The following is a 27,396-nucleotide window of genomic DNA, read 5'->3' as shown; positions in this document are numbered from 1 at the left end:
CCACCAGTTGATTTAAAAGAAAAAAAGTTTTTAACCTTTAAGATACCAAAAAAAAAAAAAAAAAAACATATCTAGAAGGGGAAGGTATATTTGGGCATGTAAATGCTCATCAAGGAGGCCTCTTGGCATTATATGAAATGATTAGAACCAAAGATGTCAATAAACATTAGATAGAAAGTAACCAAACAACAGTCATGCTTATGTCATCGTCCCACCTAGAAAAGAGAAGCAACCAAGCAGAACACATCTGAAGTCGGTATAGTAGTTACTAATTTGCCTTTGTGTTAGACTCAATGGACCTGATTTACTAAGAGTGGAGTGTAGGTTTCCTTGTGGGTTTTAATTCCCTACAATTTATTTTCCACGGTATTTACTAAGGTTTCCCTACATTTTCCACTTTCCCTACATATTGCTTTTTTTTACGCATGCTCTGATCTGTCGGGGTTTCCTCAGCTCAAATCCACCACATTTTATGTGGAAACCTTAGTAAATATGTTGGATTTTTATGAAAATGTCGGGAACATGCCCCTTTTCGGAGACACGCCCATTTCCCCAGCGGTCACGCCCCTTTTTAAGGTTTTCTTAGCAAAATGGAGAGTTAGTCGGGGTTTTTTTCAATTCTGGTGCAAATTCTGGCACAAAATCTGGCATAGACAGAATTTCCGGTGCAATGCGAAACAATCTGGTGCACAACCCAACAAAACATGTCGGGTTTGCAATAGTAAATGAGGGCCAATATATATTAAATAGGGCCATAACAATATGACCTTTGAGATAGTTCTTCTGGCCATACTTGAGTTGATATTTTTCACGCTTATAGATTAGGATTTGATTCTTGTGCCAATAAGCATGTCAGCACATTACCATATATTGGTATATTTGTCAACATACTATTCATTCATAAAGTCCATTATCGCCTTGTCTGTTCCTTCTATGCCATACTTCATATTTTTTATTGTATGTCAAACATTACTTGTACTTTCTTGTACTTCGTAGTATTTAGTCACCCACAAATTGTGCAAGTTCTCCCACTTAAAAAGATGAGGGAGGTCTGTCATTTTCATCATAGGTATACCTCAACTATGAGAAACATAATGAGAATAAAAAAATCCATAAAATCACATTGTCAGATTTTACAATAATTAATTAGCAAATTAAGGTGGGAAATAAGTGTTTGGTCACCTACAAACAAGCAACTCCTCAACTCGTTACCTGTATTAATGGCACCTGTTTGAGCTTGTTATCGGTATAAAAGACACCTGTCCACAACCTCAAACAGTCACACTCCAAACTCCACTATGGCCAAGACCAAAGAGCTATTGAAGGATAGTGTTACTCGCGAATATTTGCAATGCAAATTTTATTCGCGAATATCACTCTATATTGCGAATAGCACTATATATTCGCAATGACGAATATTGTTTTTGTTTTTTTTCACAGTACACATCACAGTGATCATCCCTCTCTGCTTGCAGCTTGTGTGGTGTAAAGAAGGCTTGCTTATGCTAATTTTAGCATATGCTAATTTTGCATATGCAAATTTTTGTGTATGCTAATTTTTGCATATGCAAATTTTCACATATGCGAAAATATAACGCGGATATTACGAATATGTGAATTTAGCGAATATATGACGAATATTCGTCCATATATTCGCAAAATATCGCAAATTCGAATATGGCCTATGCCGCTCAACACTATTGAAGGACACCAGAAACAAAATTGTAGACCTGCACCAGGCTGGGAAGACTGAATCTGCAATAGGCAAGCAGCTTGGTGTGAAAAAATCAACTGTGAGAGCAATTATTAGAAAATGGAAGACATCCAAGACCACTGATAATCTCCCTCGATCTGGGCTCCACACAAGATCTCACCCTGTGGTGTCAAAATGATCACAAGAACGGTGAGCAAAAATCCCAGAACCACACAGGGGGACTTCGTGAATGACCTGCAGAGAGCTGGGACCAAAGTAACAAAGGCTACCACCAGTAACACGCTACGCTGCAAGGGACTCAAATCATGTAATGCCAGACGTGTCCCCCTGCTTAAGCCAGTACATGTCCGGGCCTATCTGAAGTTTGCTAGAGAGCATTTAGATGAAAAACAAGAGTATTGGGAGAATGTCATATGGTCAGATGAAACTAAAGTAGAACTTTTTTGTAAAAACTCAACTCCTGTTTGGAGGAGAACGAATGCTGAGTTACATCCAAAGAACACCATACCTACTGTAAAGCATGGGGGTGGAAACATCATGCTTTGGGGCTGTTTTTCTGCTAAGGGACCAGGATGACTGATCCGTGTAAAGGAAAGAATGAATGGGATACGTAAAATTTTGAGTGAAAACCTACTTCCATCAGCAAGGGCATTGAAGATGAAACGTGGCTGGGTCAGTCAGCATGACAATAATCCCAAACACATTGCCCGGGCAACAAAGGAGTGGCTTCATAAGAAGCTTTTCAAGGTCCTGGAGTGGCCTAACCAGTCTCCAGATCTTAACCCCATAGAAAACCTTTGGAGAGAGTTGAAAGTCCGTGTTGCCAAGCGACAGCCCCAAAACCTCACTGCTCTAGAGGATATCTGCATGGAGGAATGGGCCAAAATACCAGCAACAGTGTGTGAAAACCTTGTGAAGACTTACAGAAAACGTTTGACCTCTGTCATTGCCAACAAAGGGTATATAACAAAGTATTGAGATAAACGTTTGTTATTGACCAAATACTTTTTTCCACCATCATTTGTAAATAAATTCTTTAAAAAAATCTGACAATGTGATTTTATGGATATTTTTTTCTCATTAGGTCTCTCATAGTTGAGGCATACCTATGATGATAATTACAGGCCTCTCTCATCTTTTTAAGTGGAAGAACTTGCAGAATTGGTGGCTGACTAAATACTTTTTTGCCCCCACTGTACTTCTGATCTATGACTGGGCATCCTTTGTGTAGGTGACATTATAATTGTATAATACAGTCAAATATACAGGTTTACAATTGTCCAAACACATTCAGCCCAGTCAGGGTCTTACAGTTTTTAAAGGAAATTATTGTTTATTTGAACTCTATGTTTGTAATGTTGTAGACATTTATTTTTCTACTGTCAACTTAGGTGAATTAGATCCTTTCAAAATCTAACCTTGTCATCCCTATCTTCTGATTTTGCTGTCTAAAGACATTCATAGTCATTTCTAAGACACATCAAGTGTCTACTCTCCCTCAGTTCTTATCTCCACATATTTGTTGGTTTTTATTCTAGGGATAAGTGTTTTTCTGATTTTGATTAGTTTTAGCCTGACATGTTGCCTTCTTTAATAGAAATTGTATCCCCATAACTGCAGTTTATAGGCAATTTGCTCCTTCATTTCATTGTCATACAAAGTTTCTTAGATTTGTATTCTGTCCAGTGGGTTAAAGGTAATAGGGGAGATTTATCAAACCTGTGTGTCACGATGCCGGCTGGCAGGTAGTGGATCCTCTGTGCCAGAGAGGGATTGGCGTGGACCGTGCTAGTGGATCGGTTCTAAGTCACTACTGGTTTTCACCAGAGCCCGCCGCAAAGCGGGATGGTCTTGCTGCGGCGGTAGTGACCAGGTCGTATCCACTAGCAACGGCTCAACCTCTCTGACTGCTGAAGATAGGCGCGGTACAAGGGAGTAGACAGAAGCAAGGTCGGACGTAGCAGAAGGTCAGGGCAGGCAGCAAGGATCGTAGTCGGGGGCAACGGCAGGAGGTCTGGAACACAGGCTAGGAACACACAAGGAAACGCTTTCACTGGCACAATGGCAACAAGATCCGGCGAGGGAGTGAAGGGGAAGTGAGGTATAAATAGGGAGTGCACAGGTGAACACACTAATTGGAACCACTGCGCCAATCAGCGGCGCAGTGGCCCTTTAAATCGCAGAGACCCGGCGCGCGCGCGCCCTAGGGAGCGGGGCCGCGCGCGCCGGGACAGGACAGACGGAGAGCGAGTCAGGTACGGGAGCCGGGATGCGCATCGCGAGCGGGCGCTACCCGCATCGCGAATCGCATCCCGGCTGGAGACGGTATCGCAGCGCACCGGGTCAGTGGAGCTGCCCGGAGCGCTGCGGTAGAGGGAGAGAAGCGAGCGCTCCGGGGAGGAGCGGGGACCCGGAGCGCTCGGCGTAACAGTACCCCCCCCCTTGGGTCTCCCCCTATTCTTAGAGCCTGAGAACCTGAGGAGCAGACTTTTGTCTAGGATGTTGTCCTCAGGTTCCCAGGATCTCTCTTCAGGTCCACAGCCCTCCCAATCCACCAAAAAGAACCTTTTTCCTCTGACCGTCTTGGAGGCCAGTATCTCTTTCACTGAGAAGACGTCAGAAGAACCGGAGACAGGAGTGGGAGAAACTAATTTGGGAGAGAAACGGTTGATGATGAGTGGTTTAAGAAGAGAGACATGAAAGGCATTAGGAATACGGAGAGAAGGAGGAAGAAGAAGTTTGTAAGAGACAGGATTAATTTGGCACAAGACTTTGAAAGGACCAAGATAGCGTGGACCCAGTTTGTAACTGGGGACACGAAAGCGGACATATTTAGCGGAGAGCCATACCTTGTCTCCTGGAGCAAAAATGGGGGGAGCTCTTCTTTTCTTATCGGCAAACTTTTTCATGCGAGATGAAGCCTGTAAAAGAGAATCTTGGGTCTCTTTCCATATGGTGGAAAGATCACGAGTCACTTCATCTACAGCGGGCAAACCAGAGGGCAAGGGAGTAGGGAGGGGGGGAAGAGGGTGACGGCCGTACACCACGAAAAATGGGGATTTGGAGGAAGATTCAGAGACTCTAAAGTTATACGAGAATTCGGCCCATGGTAGAAGATCTGCCCAATCATCCTGGCGGGAGGAAACAAAATGTCGTAAATAATCACCCAAGACCTGGTTAATTCTTTCTACTTGTCCATTGGATTGAGGATGATATGCAGAAGAAAAGTTTAATTTAATCTTGAGTTGTTTACAGAGAGCCCTCCAGAATTTTGACACGAATTGGACGCCTCTATCCGAGACTATCTGTGTGGGCAATCCGTGAAGACGAAAAATGTGTACAAAAAATTGTTTAGCCAACTGAGGCGCTGAAGGAAGACCAGGAAGAGGGATGAAATGTGCCATCTTGGAGAATCGATCAACGACCACCCAAACAACAGTGTTGCCACGGGATGGGGGTAGGTCTGTAATAAAATCCATACCAATCAGAGACCAAGGCTGTTCGGGGACAGGCAGAGGATGAAGAAAACCAGCGGGCTTCTGGCGAGGAGTCTTATCCCGGGCACAGACAGTGCAGGCTCGCACAAAGTCCACGACATCCGTCTCCAGAGTCGGCCACCAATAGAAGCGAGAGATGAGTTGCACAGATTTCTTGATGCCTGCATGACCTGCGAGATGGGAGGAGTGACCCCATTTGAGGATTCCGAGGCGTTGGCGTGGAGAGACGAAGGTCTTTCCTGGAGGAGTTTGCCTGATGGAGGCTGGAGAAGTGGAAATCAGGCAGTCAGGAGGAATGATGTGTTGCGGAGAGAGTTCAACTTCCGAGGCATCCGAGGAACGAGAGAGAGCATCGGCCCTAATGTTCTTATCGGCAGGCCGAAAGTGAATTTCAAAATTAAATCGGGCAAAGAACAGAGACCACCTGGCCTGGCGAGGATTCAGCCGTTGGGCAGACTGGAGATAGGAGAGATTCTTGTGATCGGTGTAAATAATAACTGGAAATCTTGATCCCTCCAGCAGATGCCTCCATTCCTCAAGTGCTAATTTAATGGCTAGAAGCTCTCGATCCCCGATGGAGTAGTTCCTCTCCGCCGGAGAGAAGGTCCTAGAAAAAAAACCACAAGTAACAGCATGCCCGGAAGAATTTTTTTGTAGAAGGACCGCTCCAGCTCCTACAGAGGAGGCATCAACCTCCAATAGGAAGGGTTTAGATGGGTCAGGTCTGGAGAGCACGGGAGCCGAAGAAAAGGCAGACTTGAGCCGTTTAAAGGCGTCTTCCGCTTGAGGAGGCCAAGACTTGGGATTGGCATTTTTTTTGGTCAAAGCCACGATAGTGGCCACAACGGTAGAAAAATGTGGAATAAATTGCCTGGAATAATTGGCGAACCCCAAAAAACGTTGGATAGCACGGAGTCCGGAGGGGCGTGGCCAATCTAAGACGGCAGAGAGTTTGTCTGGATCCATTTGTAGTCCCTGGCCAGAGACCAAGTATCCTAGGAAAGGAAGAGATTGGCATTCAAACAGACATTTCTCTATCTTGGCATAAAGTTGATTGTCACGAAGTCTCTGAAGAACCATACGGACATGCTGGCGGTGTTCTTCTAGATTGGCAGAAAAAATCAGGATATCGTCCAGATATACAACAACACAGGAGTATAAGAGATCACGAAAAATTTCATTAACAAAGTCTTGGAAGACGGCAGGGGCGTTGCACAGGCCAAAGGGCATGACCAGATACTCAAAGTGTCCATCTCTAGTGTTAAATGCCGTTTTCCATTCATCCCCCTCTCTGATGCGGATGAGATTATAAGCACCTCTTAAGTCCAGTTTGGTAAAGATGTGGGCACCTTGGAGGCGATCAAAGAGTTCAGAGATAAGAGGTGGGGGGTAGCGGTTCTTTACCGTGATTTTATTAAGACCGCGGTAGTCAATGCAAGGACATAGAGAGCCATCTTTTTTGGACACAAAGAAAAATCCGGCTCCGGCAGGAGAGGAGGATTTACGGATAAAGCCTTTTTTTAAATTTTCCTGGATGTACTCCGACATAGCAAGAGTCTCTGGGGCGGACAGAGGATAGATTCTGCCCCGGGGTGGAGTAGTGCCCGGGAGGAGGTCAATAGGACAATCATAAGGCCTGTGAGGAGGTAGAGTCTCAGCTTGTTTTTTGCAAAAAACACCCGCAAAGTCCATATAGGCCTTAGGGAGACCGGTTACAGGGGGAACCACAGAGTCACGGCAATGGGTACTGGGAACCGGTTTTAGGCAGTCCTTGAAACAAGAGGGCCCCCAACTCTTGATCTCCCCAGTGGACCAATCCAGGGTTGGGGAATGGAGTTGAAGCCAGGGTAGTCCAAGGAGGATTTCGGAAGTGCAATTGAGGAGGACCAAAAATTCAATCTTCTCGTGATGAGGTCCGATGCACATTAGAAGGGGCTCCGTGCGGAAACGTAAGGTACAGTCCAATCTTTCATTGTTTACACAATTGATGTAGAGGGGTCTGGCGAGACTGGTCACTGGGATGTTGAACCTGTTGACGAGAGAGGCCAAAATAAAATTTCCTGCAGATCCGGAATCCAAGAAGGCCATAGTAGAGAAGGAGAAGGCAGAGGCAGATATCCGCACAGGCACAGTAAGACTTGGAGAAGCAGAGTAGACATCAAGGACTGTCTCACCTTTGTGCGGAGTCAGCATACGTCTTTCCAGGCGGGGAGGACGGATAGGACAATCCTTCAGGAAGTGTTCGGTACTGGCACAGTACAGGCAGAGATTCTCCATGCGGCGTCGTGTCCTCTCTTGAGGTGTCAGGCGAGACCGGTCGACCTGCATAGCCTCCACGGCGGGAGGCACAGGAACGGATTGCAGGGGACCAGAGGAGAGAGGAGCCGGGGAGAAAAAACGCCTTGTGCGAACAAAGTTCATATCCTGGCGGAGCTCCTGACGCCTTTCGGAAAAACGCATGTCAATGCGAGTGGCAAGATGGATGAGTTCATGTAGGTTAGCAGGGATTTCTCGTGCGGCCAGAACATCTTTAATGTTGCTGGATAGGCCTTTTTTAAAGGTCGCGCAGAGGGCCTCATTATTCCAGGATAATTCTGAAGCAAGAGTACGGAATTGTACGGCGTACTCGCCAACGGAAGAATTACCCTGGACCAGGTTCAACAGGGCAGTCTCAGCAGAAGAGGCTCGGGCAGGTTCCTCAAAGACACTTCGAATTTCCGAGAAGAAGGAGTGTATAGAGGCAGTGACGGGGTCATTGCGGTCCCAGAGCGGTGTGGCCCATGACAGAGCTTTTCCAGACAGAAGGCTGACTACGAAAGCCACCTTAGACCTTTCAGTAGGGAACTGGTCCGACATCATCTCCAAGTGCAGGGAACATTGGGAAAGAAAGCCATGGCAGAATTTAGAGTCCCCATCAAATTTATCCGGCAAGGATAGTCGTAGACCAGAAGCGGCCACTCGCTGCGGAGGAGGTGCAGGAGCTGGCGGAGGAGATGATTGCTGAAGCTGTGGTAGTAGCTGCTGTAGCATCACGGTCAGTTGAGACAGCTGTTGGCCTTGTTGCGCTATCTGTTGTGACTGCTGGGCGACCACCGTGGTGAGGTCGGCGACAACTGGCAGAGGAACTTCAGCGGGATCCATGGCCGGATCTACTGTCACGATGCCGGCTGGCAGGTAGTGGATCCTCTGTGCCAGAGAGGGATTGGCGTGGACCGTGCTAGTGGATCGGTTCTAAGTCACTACTGGTTTTCACCAGAGCCCGCCGCAAAGCGGGATGGTCTTGCTGCGGCGGTAGTGACCAGGTCGTATCCACTAGCAACGGCTCAACCTCTCTGACTGCTGAAGATAGGCGCGGTACAAGGGAGTAGACAGAAGCAAGGTCGGACGTAGCAGAAGGTCAGGGCAGGCAGCAAGGATCGTAGTCGGGGGCAACGGCAGGAGGTCTGGAACACAGGCTAGGAACACACAAGGAAACGCTTTCACTGGCACAATGGCAACAAGATCCGGCGAGGGAGTGAAGGGGAAGTGAGGTATAAATAGGGAGTGCACAGGTGAACACACTAATTGGAACCACTGCGCCAATCAGCGGCGCAGTGGCCCTTTAAATCGCAGAGACCCGGCGCGCGCGCGCCCTAGGGAGCGGGGCCGCGCGCGCCGGGACAGGACAGACGGAGAGCGAGTCAGGTACGGGAGCCGGGATGCGCATCGCGAGCGGGCGCTACCCGCATCGCGAATCGCATCCCGGCTGGAGACGGTATCGCAGCGCACCGGGTCAGTGGAGCTGCCCGGAGCGCTGCGGTAGCGGGAGAGAAGCGAGCGCTCCGGGGAGGAGCGGGGACCCGGAGCGCTCGGCGTAACACTGTGTAGAGGAACAGTGGTGCAGTTCTCCCTGGCAGCCAATCATATTTCATTTTTCAGAGGCCTTTTGAAGAATGAAAGAAGCAATCTGGTTGGTTGCTTTTGGCAACTACATCAATATTCCTCTACACAGCTTTCATAAATCTTTTATGTCTTTGGGGGGACACTTATCAATGTTTGCTTATGTATTCCTTTTTTTAGTTATTTTTTTCTTTCAATTTTTTTTGCTTCTGTGCGACTTATTTATCAACTGGTTTCAGCCTGTTGATACATTTCTTTCAAGTAAGCATTTTATTTTAATTTTTTTGCTTTGGAAGTGGCTTTTTATGATCCATATCTGAAAAAGGAATTAACAGCGCTCCGTGGTGTGATAAAAGAGGACAATATCAAATAGTTAAAAGCTTTATGAGCTGCTCACCTGATGTGGTTGTGTAGCCACATACACAACAATGGTGAGTGTGTAGTATTGGGGTGTCCGCAGCCCTCCGGCATGTAGCAGCAGTGGAAAGAGATAGCTTCAAGCGAGACGCCGGCTCAACGTGGCGCTGGACACAGACAGCAAAGGTAGGCAAAAGCAACGATATTTTATTTTCCCAGAATGCATTCTGGGAAAATAAAATATCCTTGCTTTTACCTACCTTTGCTGTCTGTGTCCAGCGCCACATTGAGCCGGCGTCTCCCTTGAAGCTATCTCTTTCCATTTTATGCTCCATGTCTGAGCTGGAGTAAATTTAGAAGGTTTTTTCATGCGATGCAACTTTTTTGCGACTTTCGCACTTGATAAATCTCTGACCACTGCAAGTCAAAAATCACTTTTTGCTTTGGTAAGCAAGTTTCTTTTTTATTTATTTATTTTTTTGCTTAGGGCACTGCACAATCAAAAAGTTGCACAAATAAAAGAGTAGTCGACATTTTTAACTCCTTAACAACGCAGGACGTATATTTACATCCTGTACCGGCTCCCGCGATATCACACAGTGACCCTGCGTCATACTGGGTTGGTCCTGGCTGCCATCAACGGCCGGAACCCGCGGCTAATACAGGACGTCACTGATCACGGTGATGCCCTTTATTAACCCTTCAGACGCGGCAATCAAAGTTGACCGCCACGTCTGAAGTGAAAGTATCCCGGCAGCTCAGTCGGTCTGTTCGGGACCGCCACGATTTCATCCCGAACAGCTTACAGGACACCGGGAGGATCCCTACCTGCCTCCTCAGTGTCCATTCAGCGAATTACTGCTCCGTGCCTGGGATCCAGGCAGGAGCAGTCAAGCGCCGATAACACTGATCAATGGTATGTTAATACATCCCAATGATCAATGTAAAAGATCAGTGTGTGCAGTGTTATAGCCCCCTATGAGGGCTATAACACTGCAAAAAAAAGTGAAAAAAAAGTGTTAATAAATGTGATTTAACCCCTTCCCTAATACAAGTTTGAATCACACCCTTTTCCCATTTAAAAAAAAAACTGTGCAAATAAAAATAAACATATGTGGTATCGCGCGTGCGTAAATGTCCGAACTATAAAAATATATCGTTAATTAAACCGCACGGTCAATAGCGTACGTGTAAAAAAATTCCAAAGTCCAAAATAGCGTATCAAAAAGTCCGATCAAAACAAAAATGGTACCGATAAAAACTTCAGATCACGGTGCAAAAAATGAGTCCTCAAACCGCCCCCTACGCGGAAAAATAAAAAAGTTAAATGGGTCAGAAGATGACAATTTTAAACATATAAATTTTCCTGCGTGTAGTTATGATTTTTTCCAGAAGTACGTCAAAATCAAACCTATATAATTAGGGTGTCATTTTAACGGAATGGACCTAAAGAATAAAGATAAGGTGTCATTTTTACCGAAAAATGCACTGCATAGAAACGGAAGCCCCCCAAAATGACAAAATTTCTTCAATTTTGTCGCACAATGATTTTTTTTCTGTTTCGAGTGGATTTTTGGATAAAATGACTAATGTCACTGCAAAGTAGTATTGGTGGCGCAAAAAATAAGCCATAATATGGATTTTTAGGTGGAAAATTGAAAGGGTTATGGTTTTTAAAAGGTGAGGAGGAAAAAACGAAAAAGCTTAAGGGGTTAAGAAAAAAAAAAAACTACTAAATGCTTTGATAAATGTCCCCCTTTAAGATTTTGCACACAAAAATTACTTAACTGTAAAAAAATATATATATAAGGCAATAATATTGTTTAAGAGCCTCACATTGCTATGCTGAAAGCATCAAAAAATTTTAAAATATATTAAACATTTTGAATAGGCGCAGTAAGGACATGTTTACACTGAGTAAAACCTTAAAGGGGTATTCTGTTTTTATACATCTTATCCCCTATCCAAAGGATAGTGGATAAGATGTATGATCACTGGGGTCCCGCTGCTGGGGACCCCCATGATCTCGTTGCAGCCCCCGGCATTCTGTGCCAGTTGCTGCCTCCGAGACAGGGACGTGGCCGTGATGTCATGTCCCTGTCTTGGAGGCAGCTCTCGGCACAGAATGCAGGGGGCTGCACTGAGATCGCGGGGGTCCCCACTGACGGGACCCCTGCAATTGTACATCTTATCCCCTATCCTTTGGATAGGGGATAAGATGTATAAAGCTGGAGGGGCAGCTGCCGTATCCCTGATGCAACCCCACTTATTTGAATGAGTCAGATAGTAACTCCGGTCCACTAATTTTGGACTGTATCCGGTTCGGTTGCCTGACTGAAAACTGTGGTCTGCCACGATTTTAATCCGGCAATAAAACTGATACAGTTCAAATATGAGGTGACCGGACTCACTATCTGACTCTGTCCGGCTCATTCATATTAATGGGGTGCAGTGGGGTCTGGCGAGGATACAGCAATGGCTGGTATTTAGTCCACTCAGTTTTACTTTCAAGACTATGAGAAGAAATACAGAATGACTAGTATGCATTATGCCATACTGAAAAGAAACATATCCCTTATTATACAGTACATGGGAAGTTTTACCTGCTAGATAATTATAACTTTCTAATCAAAGAAAAATGTATAATTCTTGAAGTGAATATTTTAAGGAATTCCCATACTGCTTCAGTCCACAAACTGCAACAGCATGAGGCCCAAAGTTCCAGAGTCAGTAAGCTATTCAGGCATTCAGTTTTAAGATTTTGAAACTCATTAGACCACAATTAGTTTCTGCAAATTCTATTTAAAGTGGAAATTGTGATATTCTGCTAATACTTTTATGGAGATTTGATGGCAGGAAATCCTATTTGCATGTCTGCACGACAGGATCTAATCATTTGCAATTCAAACACTGCAAGATAGTTATATAAAATAGAATAAGTCTGTGGGGCCATGGTTGAGCAGCAGTGAATAAACAGCTGTAAACCTAACTTTAAAGCTACATATTTAATGGCACTGGATATACATAAAGTTGGGGATTACCTAAATGAAAAGCAGAAAGTGATCAAGCATCAATATGTGGGTCTGAATAGTTTCAAGATTTTATTAAATGACTTATATCTGGTGAAAGGCAGATGTAACAACACTGGTGCAAGGCAAAAGTAATGTAAAAAAAAGCTTCCCTATGATAGCCTAAGGGATTTACAAAAGATTTGTAAATAAATTTATTTACCAAAAATTACTCATTATCCCAGAAAACAAAATCGTGGCCACTAGGTGTCTCCCTTCCCTGCAATCTGTTCTTTACTGCTTGTTGTTAGGGCAATTTGACAGAACACAAGACATGGGAATGAGGCTTAAACAGTACTATGTGCCAGAGCCTTTGTGCATGCAATGTCAGCCTATCTGCCTCTGCCAGAGGATCCACACTGTGTCTGAAAGGTAAATCAAGGACAGACACCTCTATCACCAATAAAGTTCTGGGCCGCTGTCCCTTGTGTAAATACTTGTGTTCTTAACATGTACATAGAGCTGTCTCCTGAATGTAATCCCTTCTCCTCTTCCCCTTTGCTAGTCATTAGAGATGAGCAAAGTTACAGTGATTCGATTCGTCACAAACTTCTCAGCTCGGCAGTTGCTGACTCTCTCCTAGGACTGTATCCACCTCTTTCAGCCCCCCGGAGCACCTGAAAGCTGAATTAATTTATGCAGGCTAAAGTCATCAACCGACGAGCCACGAGGTTTGTGACTAATCGAATCACTGTAACTTCGCTCATCTCTACTAGTCATCAGAAGCTGCAGAAATTAACTGCTTAGATCAGGGGCTTTTGTAATGTACCCCCTTCCTAATCCTGCTTCAGATTCTTTTATTTATACTCACAAAGCCCCTTGATAACACAGTGCACTAATAACCCTCTATAACCCCAATAACAACTTTGAAGGGTTAACTTAACCATTTTTTTTTCTTTTCAAAGCACGGGTACATTTTAGTTGTCTCAAAATGAACCTGTCATCTAACTGGGAAAGCTATACTCATGGTTTTGTCTTGCAGAAAGTGTTATTTCCTAGAGCTTGAGAAAAAGTGTCCCCTGATGGCTCCCTCCTGACTTTTCCCAAATGTAGCTCAGTTTGATTGACACAAGTCTCCCTAAACATAAATACATACAAGCCGGAGGGAAGCCATCCAGTGGACACTTTGCCCGGAGCCTGGTATTTCTTTAAAATTCGGATTTCTCTAACTTGCTACAGAACTTTAGAGAAAAACAAGTTTACTGAAATTGGAGCATCTGTCACTAAATCATGATGCCCATGGTTAGGACAGCCTGAGCATGCTGACAAGTTCCCATTAAATGTGCATGGGCAATGTGAGCTTAATAATCTGATGATGAAAACTCCTGCAACTTTTTAATATACTTTTTGCTTTTGCCCTCACTTTTTTAAAGATAACACTACCATACAATTAAGACAAAGTTACTTTCAAAATTAGTGCAGCACCACTTTTTCAACCAAACTGGTGGATCTGGCATATGCTAACATCCCTGTTAGGTAATCTACGATACGTAAAACACTAAACAAGAGGGGATTTTATGGGAGGATACCACAAAGGTAGATACTGCTGTCCAAAAAAAAAACCATTGCTGCGCGTTTACAGTTTGCACAAGAGCACCTGGATGTTCCACAGCAGTACTGGCAAAATATTCTGTGGACAGATGAAACCAAAGTTGAGTTGCTTGGAAGAAATACACAGCACTATGTGTGGAGAAAAAGAGGTACAGCACACCAACATCAAAACCTCATCCCAACTGTGAAGTATCATGGTTTGGGGCTGCTTTGCTACGTCAGAGCCTGGACGGATTGCTATCATCGAAGGAAAAATTAATACCCAAGTTTATCAAGACATTTTGCAGGAGAACTTAAGGCCATCTGTCCACAAGCTGAAGCTCAACAGAAGATGGGCGTTGCAACAGGACAACGACCCAAAGCATAGAAGTAAATCAACAACAGAATGGCTTAAATAGAAGAAAATACACCTTCTGGGTGTCTGAGTCCTGACCTCAACCGGATTCAGATGCTGTGGCATGACCTCAAGAAAGCGATTCAAACCACACATCCCAAGAATATTGCTGAACTGAAACTGTTCTGTAAAGAGGAATGGTCAAAAATTACTCCTGACCATTGTGCACGCCTGATCAGCAACTACAGGAAACGTTTGGTTGAAGTTATTGCTGCCAAAGGAGGTTCAACCAATTATTAAATCCAAGGGTTCACATACTTTTTCCACCTGCACTGTGAATGTTTACATGGTGTGTTCAATAAAACATGGTAAGATTTAATTCTGTGTCTATTGTTGTGGCTTAGATGAAGATCAGATCCCATTTTATGACCAATTTGTGCAGAAATCCATTTAATTCCAAAGGGTTCACATACTTTTTCTTGCAACTGTATATAGGATTGTCTTCACCTGATATAACTGCAGGACACCTTTAGCTTCAGCAGTATTCAGTCTATATGGCTTTTCAATGACTGGATATAAGCAAGAATGTAAAGCGTCAATCAAAGCTATTACATCACAATTCCCCTCAAACCAGTGGATTCAGGGCCATGTAAAAACTGTAGTGCATTCTGGACTCAATGTAACCAGTAAAAAAGAAAACTCATCATATTAAAACCAAATTGAGTTTTTACATTTTTAAATCATGTATTACAATCTAGACTAGTAAAGAACCCTCTTAGTGCAGTAAAATATACTAGACGGGACCCAGCGGGAAAGCCATAGAGAGGTACAAAAGTGCAGAAGTAGCAGTTTTATTTTATAGGCCTTTATGTTTGATGGTTGCATGTGGGACTATCTGAATGACAGTAAACTTTAGAAGTGTGTCACATGCAATTTGGCAGAGAAATGAATTGAAGTCAAGATCTTGGACTCATTTCCGTGCAGATTGAATTATCCGTGCCTGCTGAGGAAGGAGCGTGCAGGGGACCATGGCAGGGAACAGCTGGGACTCCATGCTTGAAAGTAAACTTAGGTCAAAACCACACGATGAGCTTGCATTGTGGTTGCATTGTCCTATGTTACAATTGCATCATGGTTGGTCACATACAGTAACTGCTTCCGAAAATGCTGCTGTTAATCTGCATTTTTTTAGTGCTTCCCAGCTGCTGCTTTTTAACAATTAAGCCTATTTAGATTTAATTTTATGGAACTTGCCGATAAAGTTAAGACTGGCCAAAACCCTGCATGCCAGTCCAGTCCAGCCCAGCCCATTCACGCTACATATTATCCAAGTGGAATTCTACTCAGAAATTCTGGTGCCACAGCCTCCTATCATTTACAATGGGAGGCTGCTGCACCATTCACTCTATGGAATTTTTGTGGAAGCTGTTCTGCTGTGGAAATCCCAGATCCCAGACTCTGATGAAAGAATGATCATGTTCATACTCTGCTTGGAAATGCATTACTGTTTATGGAGACTTTCTGAGCGGTCCTTTAGCCGATGCCAGATACAAATGGAATCTCTATCTGGAATATCTTTATTAAGAGATTCCATAGTGTTAATGGGCCCTAAGGCTTAGTCCATAAAGGGAAATGTTCCACCGTGGATCTCACAGTAAGCCTTCAACAAAACCTTTATGTGTAGCATGCAGATTTTTCAGCAGTTTCATTAAAATTTCTCCTTTGCTACATTAAAAGGGACAAAATCTACAGGGACATACTGAAGATTTGCAAATGTTCAACCTACTGTGCAGCAAACATCCATAGCTTGTGACATAAAAATGTATTCCTCCCAAGACCCCAAAGGTCTAGCAGAAGACAATCTCATATGGAGGACTTTAAAATCAGTCACCTGCAGCATAGCTAGCCAGAGGGCAGCCCTGGTTTGGCTTACATGGTGGGACCCACACACTGTGTGTAGGAGGAGGATGTCACTGTGCCGATCTACACTGTAACACCTAAAGTGGAGGCCATAGGTTAGAATTGGGACTAGGGGTTGGGTAAGAATTATTATTATTTTTTTTTTTTTTTGGGGGGGGGGGAGCACACTTACTGTATAAAGTCACTTCCGATACGTGGGGGAATTATCAATGTGAAGATGCAGTACGGAGTTGCTATCTAAATGTACAGTCAGTAAGTGGGCACTTTTCATTGTGTGGGGGCACTGTGGGAGCAATACTGCTGTGTAGAGTATTATGGGAGAGCATTATTGTGGTGAAGAGGGCACTATTGCTGTGTAGCAGCAGTAAGTGGGCACTATTACTGTGCATGGACACAAAAGAGAGACAGAATAGGGGGACACTATTACAATTTAGGCCTCCAAGTTCAGCACTGTTTTTGGGGCTAACTTTAGTTATGAGGTCACCAAAGGTAGCAACAGGCACATTATCGAGTGAAAATTGCAGGATGATACTGTTAAAGAGGCATAAGGATGTGAGTATTGTGTACAATGTGGGGAATATTGTAGGTAGTGAGGGTGCCAAAAAAAAAAGAAGCAGCATCTCTGTAGAGCCAAGCTGTTGTTTAACCCCTCAAGGACAATGGACATAAATGTACGTCCAGATGCGCTGGTACTTTGCGCACCAAGACATACAATTACGTCCTGTACATGACCCAAGCACCGGAACGGTGCTCGCGTCATGCACGGCAGTAATGGTGGACATCAGTGATCATGCTGATGTCCACCATTAACCCCTCAGGTGCCGTAAGGGCACGGCCGCAGGGATCAGATTAGCCAATTGGCGGCTGGAGGTCCCCACACCTGCCTAGACTGCTCTCCCGTGGTCTTTTGCTCTGATCTGCCTTCCAGCAGACCAGAGCAGAAGATTGCCGATAATACATATCAGTGCTATGCCTATGCATAGCACTTAACAGTATTAGCAATCTAATGATTGCTATAGATAGTCACCTATGGGGACATAATGAGTTAAAAATAAAAGTTTAAAAAAGGTAAAAAAAAAGTGAAAAATCCCCTCCCTAATAAAAATTTAAATCACCCCTTTTCCCCAATTTACTTAAAAAAGCGTAAAAATATCATTATTAAACATATTTGGTATCGCCATGTGCATAATTGTCAATCTATCAAAATATAATGTTAATGATCCCATACGGTGAACGGCGTAAATATAAATAAATTTAAAAAATCCAAAATGGCTGCTTTTTGGTAACATGACATTCACAAAAAAAATTTATAAAAAGCGATCAAATAGTCACATATACACAAAAGTGACATTTTAAAAAAAAAAACACAGGTCACAGTGCAAAAATGAGCCCTAATGCAAAAGTTATAGGTGGTAAAAATAGGGCGATTTTAAACATACTGACTTTGTAAAAAAAAAAAAAGAGTTTGAGGAGATTTTTTAAAAGCAGTACAATATTAGAAAAGTATGTAATCATGGTTATCATTTTAATCGTATTGACTCATAGAATAAAGAAAACATGTCATTTTTACCGTAACGTGTACAGTGTAAAAACAAAACCCTTAAAAATTAGCAAAAATTTGGTTTTCATTTAAATTTCTACAAACAAATAATAGTTTTTGGATTTGCAGTACTTTATATGGAAAAATTTGTGATGTTGTGACAAAGTACAATTGGTCACGCAAAAACAAGTCCTCATATGGGTCTGTGGATGGAAATATAAAAGAGTAATGGATTTTTACAAGGTGAGGAGGAAATACCAAAAACGCAAAAAGGAAATTGGTCTGGTCCTTAACCCCTTAACAACGCAGGACGTAAATGTACGTCCTGGTGAAGTGGTACTTAACGCACCAGGACATGCATTTACGTCCTGTACATCACAGCGAGCATCGGAGCGATGCTCGGCTCATGCGTGGCAGTTCCCGGCTGCTGATAGCAGCCAGGGACCCACTGGTAATGGTGGACATCCGCAATCATATGGATGTCTGCCATTAACCCTTCAGATACCGTGATCAATACAGATCACGGCATCTGTGGGAGTGCGGTCAGAAAAATGAATGATCGGATCGCCCGCAGTGCTGCCGCAGCTATCTGATCATCTGTAATGGCGGCCGGAGGTCCCCTCACCTGCCTCCGTCCATCTCCCTGCATCTTCTGCTCTGGTCTGAGATCGAGCAGACCAGGGCAGAAGATCGCCAATAACACTGTTCAGTGCTATGCCCTATGCATAGCACTGAACAGTATTAGCAATCAAATGATTGTTATAAATAGTCCCCTATGGGGACTATTTAACTGTAGAAATAAAAGTAAAAAAAAGTAAAAAGTTAAAGTAAAAAAATTAGAAAAATCCCTTCCCCCAATAAAAATCTAAATTGTCCGTTTTTCCCCATTTTACCCCCAAAAAGTGTATAAAAATGTTTTTAATAAACATGTTTGGTATCGCCGCATGCGTAATTATCCAAACTATTAAAATACTATGTTAATTATCCTGTACGGTGAACGGCGTGAACGGTAAATAAAAAAATGGCCAAAATTGCTGCTTTTTATAACATTTTATTCCAAAAAAATTTATAAAAATGTATTCAAAGTTTTATATATGCAAATGTGGTATCAAAATAAATTACAGATCACGGCACAAAAAATTAGCCCTCATACCGCCGCTTATACGGAAAAATGAAAAAAGTTATAGGTCAGCAAAATAGAGGGATTTTAAATGCACTAATTTGGTTAAAAAGTTTGTGATTTTTTTTATAGCGGTATAATAACAGAAAAGTATGTTTTCATGGGTATCATTTTAATCGTATTGACCTCCCAAAATTTGCAAAATTGTGGTTTTCTTATCAATTTCCCCACACAAATAGTATTTTTTTGGTTGCGCCATACATTTTATGGTAAAATGAGTGATGTCATTACAAAGGACAATTGGTCGAGCAAAAAACAGGCCCTCATACTAGTCTGTGGATGAAAATATAAAAGAGTTATGATTTTTAGAAGGCGAGGAGGAAAAAACGAAAACGCAAAAATAAAAAGGGGTTGAGGCCAAAATGCGTGTTTGCTCCGGGATTGATTACCGGCGACTACAGGGTGGACGGCGTGTGACGTCCCACCCCCGCCCCCGTGTGATGTCGGGCCCCCCCCTCAATGCAAGCCTACGGGAGGGGGCGTGACAGCTCCCGTAGGCTTGCATTGAGGGGCGGAGCGTGACATCACACGGGGGCGGGGGCGTGACTGATTACAAACGGGGTGCCACGTGCATGATCATGGGCGTCCCCAGCAGCGGGACTCCCGCGATCAGGCATCTTATCCCCTATCCTTTGGATAGGGGATAAGATGTCTAAGCACCGGAGTACCCCTTTAAGGGATTCAAAAAGTCACAATAGTGGTATAATATGGATGGAAAGGAACAGGGAAAGTGAATAACTCCCATCAGAGAAATAGTCACCTGTAGTTACTGGATATAAATGCACTATAATCACTAATATGGTCTACAGAGCCTGAGTAGAACCTATTAGAATGTGCCTCTGCAATTGTAAACATACTTTACTCAGGTTGGGGGTCCACTTGAGCCTTGACTGCTGAATCCCAAGCTACAATGATTACATCAAAAGCAGATTCAGAGACTTTATGATTGATGGCCTATCCACATGACCACTGTAGTGAATAGGAGCCAGGCTGCAGTTACTCGGCGCTACCACTATACAATGAATGCCACCCCCCTGCCAATCAGTGACTGATGGCCTATCCTGTAGATAGTCCCTCTTTTTACCTAAGATACAGATGTACATTAATAAACTTATTATTAATCTACAGTTGTCCAATAACTATCTGTCGGGTTGCTCCAGAAATGGTCTGATTCCTAACTGTATATTAGACACCAGTTTGCATATTTTTCCATCACCAGGTCCAATTTGCTTCTTAAAAAGGGTTATGTTCACATGAATTGTAAGATAATAGGTAAATCAATAAGTATTAAAGCGTGTAGAAAGACAACATTCTAACAATGAACTATATGGGTTCCTCTTTAGCTGTCCAAAAAATTGTGAGGTATAGGGTAGCAATATAAATCTTGCCCTAGGTTGAGCAAAGCCAACCTACAACTTGATTAGCCTGACTATGTTTAATGTGGCCCTGGTCAATAAACTTATATTTTCAGGGTTTGCAAATGTGACATCATGATTTTCAACAACATTTCCCATTATGTGGCATTTACATGACCATTTAGTTTCTCTGGAGTAAATATACCTCAGGGCTACATTTGAGGTGAAATAGTTTTTCCAAATCCAAATCAATGCACAACCTGCACAGATTACCATACGAGTAGCCAGTAAATCCATAACCCATTATTTGTACACCAAGTGGAAAGCTCTACTGTTATAAATATAAATACCATTGACCAGATAATGCATTTTCTTTTCTAGCTATTGACTGGCCACCAACTTCACGCTGTATGTACAAATTGCTGAAGTTATTCCATACAGAGCGTTTACACTATAGTGTGCAACCAATTTATGGTATGTACTGATCTCCTAGCTAACAAAAAAAATGGATAATGGACAAGAATAAGTAGTGTGAGGACCAGTTAAGTAAGTTTCCATAACTATTAAAATAATGACAAACAATTTAATTTAAGAACAAGGTAACAAGGGTTTGCTTTTTTGTTTTTTATATCAAAAACACCCCATGCCATTAAATGGGCAGTGCTTCCAAGTGAATAGACGTGAACAACAAGACTAGGCCCTACCTATGAACAGATGTGGAGGTGTTTTGCTGTTGTTTTGAAATCCTGTTTGAAGAGAATCCATCATATCTGTATCATGCCCAGGGAGATAAACTAAATGATACTTCTCTGTTATCTAATTGCTTATTGAAAACTTATAAAATCATGTTTTCCTTCCAAGCTTAAATATCATAGAGGCATGCAACATGCATATGTCCTCTCTTGGTGATTGGACACCACTGCGGACAGTCATTGGCTTAGTGGAAAGTTTCTGCTCCAACAGAGAGAAGACAGGAGCAGGGAAGGACTGGAAGCAGATGAAACAGTAGATGCAGCAGGACCTGTGGGCGACTGGGTGTACATGAGTATAGCTTTTTTCTATAGGCCCAATTTATGAAATTTTTTCTTTAAAGCCAGAATACCTTTTTAAGGAGCCTTACTAAAAAAAATGAATATATATTAAAAATGTAAAAACTGATCTTTATCATCCTATTGCTAAGCTGAGATGATTGCTTAAAGGGGTATTCCAGGATTTTTTTTTATTTGACTTTGCTACAGGGGCTGTAAAGTTATTGTAGTTCATAATATAGTGTCTATACCTGTGTCTGACTGTTTTCTCACAATTCTTTTGTGATTTTCACCCCAATATTTATTTTTAACAGCATACAAAATCACTGTTGTCTCAGATTTTTCCCAGGTTGCAATGCGGCTGAGACCTGACTCACTAGTTAGCTGATGACAGAGAGCCTGTCTGCTTCAATGGGTGGAGCGATCGCTTGGTGGGAGAGAGAGATCAATTTGCAACTAATGCAACAGCTGTAGGCACCCTGATTGAAAACCACAGGTCTTTTGAATGGATGCAGCTCATTTTTGTTTCAATGGGTGCGGTGGCTGATGTGTGGGAGGGAGGAAAATGGAATTATGGGATTTTTAGACAAAAAAAATTAAACTCAAACAGGAAATACCTGTTCACAATAAGCTAGCCACAGTGTTATGGTCTCACAACATAGCCATTTAGCCCCAAGACAAGCGCAGATCCGTCCTAAGCATGTCCATTACTGCCTGACAGGTACGTACTAAAATCACCCTATGGTGGATAACCCCTTTAAATTTATAGGTCCAGTAATGCAACTGTAGGTTCTCAACCTGTTATTTTAAACAATCATATCACAGCAGATCTAAAAAAAAAAGTTAGCTGTCAGCTGTACTGCATGATACTGGAATATTTGTCATATATACCTATCAAGGATTTGTTTGTATATGGTTGGTAGGATTTAATTCAACTCTTGATCTCTGTCTCCTAGCTATGTCTTCATGCTCTGTGCTGTGTTAGAGGCAGAGTGAGCTGCTTCATTCAGTGTCCGGAAAGAGAACTGGCAACATTACTACAACAGAGAGCTTAAATTTTAATGTATGATAAATAAGAGTAACATTTAATAATGTATCAGGTAATATACTGTGTATGGCGTTATTTGTTAGCATTTTGCATATAGAATATCCATATTTCAAGAATATTATGCAACGTTGACGATCCCCAGCTTAGATTAATAGCAATGTGATGATAAATAGTTTATCAATGGATGTTGTCTTATGTCCTGTATTTTGTAATATTATTTAATGCTGTTCGGCCATGATAATTATTATAAATGTTGCACCAAGAATCAGTGCACTATTTTGTTACCATGCTTGATAAGTTAAAGGAAGAGTAATGAAGTAAGATCTGCATAACCACTACAGCATACAGAAACTCCTCCTTCAGCTTTATTGACTTTTCTCTTAATTGTATAGCTCAATAAAGTAGGCAGAAGGCAATCTCCTTTATTATACAGTAGATTGTGTAGCTGTACTGTAGGGAGGGGCTGATCAGCTATACTGCAGTCCTGGTATTGCAGAGGGAAGAAACAGAAGGCCCAATTTATTGCTTATTTAAACAACTAAATCCGTCATACAATATGCAGAGACTTTTCCACTAACAAGCATCTACCCAGTTTTGCTGATGTGTGGGAGTATCATTTGCAGACACCAATACTCCCCCACAGCCCTATTTATGAAACTCCTTCATATGGCCATACAACTACTCTTATTTACAAGGCCAGTCAGATGCAGCCAATAGCTAGTAAAGCAATAAGCTAATAAGTATGGAAGCATAGGCGGTAGGGATTGGGGTTGTGCTATTTCACAGTAACTAATATCGCATGGTGATTTAACAATATAAGAGAAATGAGTAGTTTATATTAGAATGCATGTCAACTTAAAGGGGTATTCCGGGCAAAAACATTTTATCCCCTATCCTAAGATGTCTGATCGCGGGTAGGCCCGCTGCTGAGACCCCCTGCAATCTCCCTGCAGTACTCGCATTCTATGCGGGTGCTGAATCTCCAGTTTCGGAAACCTCCGGGTTTCCGGGACTGGGGATGTGACACCACACCCCCTCAATTCATGTCTATGGGAGGGGGCGTGACGTCACGTCCCCAGTCCCGGAAACCCGAAGGCTTCCGAAACTGGAGATTCAGCACCCGCATAGAATGCGGGTGCTACAGGGAGATCTCGGGGGGGGGGTCTCAGCAGCCGGGCCCACCACGAACAGACATCTTATCCCCTTTAAGCTGTGCTACTCCAAAGTATGGAATTAGCATGGTCTCCAATGGTAGCATGGTCTGCCAGCACCTCTGATTTCCAGCCATCTCATTTATTTTTATCTACACACATCAAAGTAGGAAATGACGAGAAACAATGTAATATTATAATGATATGTGATGATACGACGCCAGCTGTTTAGACCGAAATCAAACGTCTCCTGAGAGATGAGAGCATTATACATTCAGAAAGGCTGTCAATAAGGCAAATAAGAAGTCTATGTGCGGAATCTACAAAGAAATCCACACTTTCCAGTGATACATTTCATCCTACATGATGAAGACGCAGATCTAGGTGACACACTGGACAAAGGGGTAGAGGCACAGCATTTTGTCTATTCTTGTAGAGGTCTCCAGGAGGCATAGGCAGGGGAATAGCTTCACATTCAACCTACTGTTTGACCTCTTTCGGATTCCTCTACTAACAAATCTGCTTCTTTTCCTGTTCTCTCATTAGTGCTGTTTACTGAATGGAGTGTTGGTTTTACTCATTAACCCCTCTACATAGAAGGAGGTCAGCACCGTTCTGTAAAGCATTCTTATTCAACGTTGCGAGGCGGCCAGTCTTAGTCGTTTCATTATCCATTCAGATATGCATATGTTGTTCTATAATAACGCTAATTATATGGCGGTATATGTGAATATATCTATGCACTTGGATATTGAGGCAGTAGACTACACGCAAATTGATCTCTTTTTGGAATCAGAGAATAATTAAAGGCTGTTGGAGGCAATCGGGGTACCAACAAAGTGCTATTGTGGATTATTAGGCATAATACAATGTACCACTTCAGCTAACATGACTGGCCTATAGGCCAGTCATGTTAGCTGAAGTGGTACATTATATTATGCCTAATAATCCAAAATAGCACTTTTCTGATACCCTGATTGCCTCCAATAGCCTTTAATTATTCTCTGTGTTGTGCAGCTCACATATAGGGGTCCTAATGTCTCCACATCCAGTGTCACAGTGCAAATTCATTATCTCACTATCATATCACTCTTTGAATTAATGAATTATCCTTACAGTGCTGGCAATAAAGCAAGAACAGACCATCAACCCCAAAGTATAAAGTGCGGCATGTAGATATAGCTGATGATATTCATATACTACTGTCCAATGTAGATTCGTCTTGAGGTTCTTAAGACTTTAGATACGTGAGAAAAAGTACTGATCATGAAGCAGAGATTTTTCTAGTCTGCCTAAGGGTACGTTCACACGGGCGGATTTTTTTTGCGGGTTTCCCGCTGCGTATTTGAAAGTGGGCGGGCTCTTCTCGGCTGTCCACAGCAGATTTTCAATCCGCCGCAAAATCCACCGCAAGCCCCATTGAAGTCAGTAGGGACCATGGCGGATTTTTTGCAGCGGAAATTCCGCTGTGGAAAATCTGCTGTGGGTAGCCGAGAAGAGCCCGTCCACTTTCAAATACGCAGCGGGAAACCCGCAAAAAAATCCGCCTGTGTGAATGTACCCGAATAGAGGTCCTTTAGGGGAACATTAACAGCCTGCCTCACTCTGCCTGCTGTGGATCATAACAGAGAATTACAGTTTGTATTTTAATTCATAGCTTAAAAAAATGCCTTTAAATCTAGTGTTCCTAGTAAACCAAGCCCGATGCCCTCTTTTTTCAATATAATGTTAATTATGACATGGGTAAGTGACTATTACTTTCATTACCCTGAACGTAATACTTCCTCCTTCTGACTGATGAAAAGTTATTGCAGGTCATCACCTCAGCAGAACCATATTACTCTTGCGCTCATAATACTACATATCCTCCAGCAATACAAAGCAAGTAACAACATTGCACTTCCTCTTCATGAGCGCCATCCCACTCTATACCACCTCACTCCTTTATCTAAAGCAGTGGTCTCCAAACTGTGGCCCTCCAGATGTTGCAAAACTACAATTCCCAGCATGCCTGGACAGCAAACGGCTGTCCAGGCATGCTGGAAATTGTAGTTGTGCAACATCTGGAGGGCCACAGTTTGGGGACCACTGATCTAAAGCTACTAAGGCACTTATCTTACACCTGCCATGTTTATGTTGACAACACCCATCTATACTACCCCACAGCTTGATGTATTCACTACAAATATGATCCTTTTATAGTTCTTGTACCAAATTCCTTTCTCTTCCATTTGGGATCATGTCCTGCATATTCTTATTTATTACAGCTCTTACATAGTAACAAATAATATTTACAGTTCAAAATTAAACATTAGAAAAACAAACGATACTATGTGATGTTGGTATTCATTGGTTGATATGAACTTTACAGTATGAATGCATCCGCTTTAGCACAATCCCATCAGTCAGGTTCTTATCTACTATGTATATTTGCTTACATGAATCATCTTTACATATCTGTAGCAAATAAAACAGTTATTATTGTGGCACTTTGGTAGACACAAGCTCCTTGCACTGTATAAACAGCATCAACCCTAGCAGGGGTTCCGCTCCAGACTCTCTCCAGTCCCCACACCCCACCAGCACAGCCTTGCACCACAGTCTCCTCTATTATGCATTATTTATTTGCTCAACCTTTACTATTCTCGAACCATTTAATGGATACATCCAGCTCCAGCACCATACAGGCCCTCAATATATGTACTCCTACTACTACAAACTATTCAAATGCCCCCAAAACAGTGCAACTAGATCTTATAAGATATAACAATTCCCCTACAATACGGTAATGCCTAGCCTTACACCCCCAGAGTTAACCCCTACACCCTTTCCTTATCCAGTTAGCCTGTTTTCTTCAGTCTACATCAGCATTTCTTACATTAGTCATTCAGTTCTTATGTACCTAAGACAACTTGCACAGTACACTGACATTCACCCCTCTACAATACTATTGCGGCCACATCCAACCAATGCAGTGGTTGGCTCTCAGTAGTGTACCATGTTGATTCTGGTACTCTCATGTCTTTGGCTATAGGTAGCACATCATCGCCTGCATCCCTGTCCTCTCCATCATTCCTGCTATTTCCATCATCACCTGTCCCATCCCCTTTCCCAGGACTCACATCTCTGAAGCGGTTCCAGTGCTTGATCTTGCCACTATACTGGTTGATGGAAGACAGCCATTGCTCATCTTCCATGAAATTGCCGGTGTTCTCCAGCTCCTTGCCTTCTCCCAAAGTGCAGACTAAGGGCAGGAGCAGGGGGAGCAGGAGGAGGCAGGGGTTCCTCATCCTGGCAGGCTGCAGGCAGATCCTTGGTCCTGGCTTGATGATGCAGGAGATGTGCTTGGAGACTTGAGCTGCCTTGGAGAGAGCCCCAGAGCAGACAGCAGTGCACAGTCTAGAGAGGAACTGTACAGGATGGAGGGGGAGCACAGAGCCTGCGCCACAGCAGCATCACAGCAAGGAGGGGGGATGGGAGGAGGGGGGGGGGGGGTTGCTGCCTCTACACCTGCTCTAATGTGACAGGATGGAGACTAGGCTGCTCTGTGACATTGTTGTATTAACACCAGCTATAGATCATCACTACATTGTATCTACATACACCACACTATGTCTCTTCTGCACCATGTACACATAGCAGGTGCATCCTCATAGCTGATGTACAGTATCTGCAATTCATCAGTGTTATCCCACATCTAATGACATGGATCCAGACTATTCCACAATCACACAGATCATTGGCCAATGTGATCTACAGTATGTGCAAATCAAT

General features: G+C 43.0%; 1 protein-coding gene across 1 annotated transcript in view; it reads right to left on the bottom strand.

Moving 5' to 3' along the window:
• Nucleotides 1-27,040, bottom strand: part of SPOCK2 (SPARC (osteonectin), cwcv and kazal like domains proteoglycan 2) — a 182,080-nt gene extending 155,040 nt beyond the window's left edge. The window contains exon 1 of the mRNA XM_056530476.1: nucleotides 26,745-27,040. Coding sequence (XP_056386451.1) covers nucleotides 26,745-26,912 — 168 coding nt within the window. The 5' untranslated portion in view covers nucleotides 26,913-27,040. The remainder of the gene's footprint in view (nucleotides 1-26,744) is intronic.
• Between the last annotated feature and the right edge of the window lie 356 nt (nucleotides 27,041-27,396).

The sequence above is a fragment of the Hyla sarda genome, chromosome 7, assembly GCF_029499605.1.
Source record: "Hyla sarda isolate aHylSar1 chromosome 7, aHylSar1.hap1, whole genome shotgun sequence".
NCBI lineage: Eukaryota > Metazoa > Chordata > Amphibia > Anura > Hylidae > Hyla > Hyla sarda.
The sequence above is the reverse complement of the archived record's forward strand: the minus strand, read 5'-3'. Positions and strand labels throughout refer to the sequence as shown.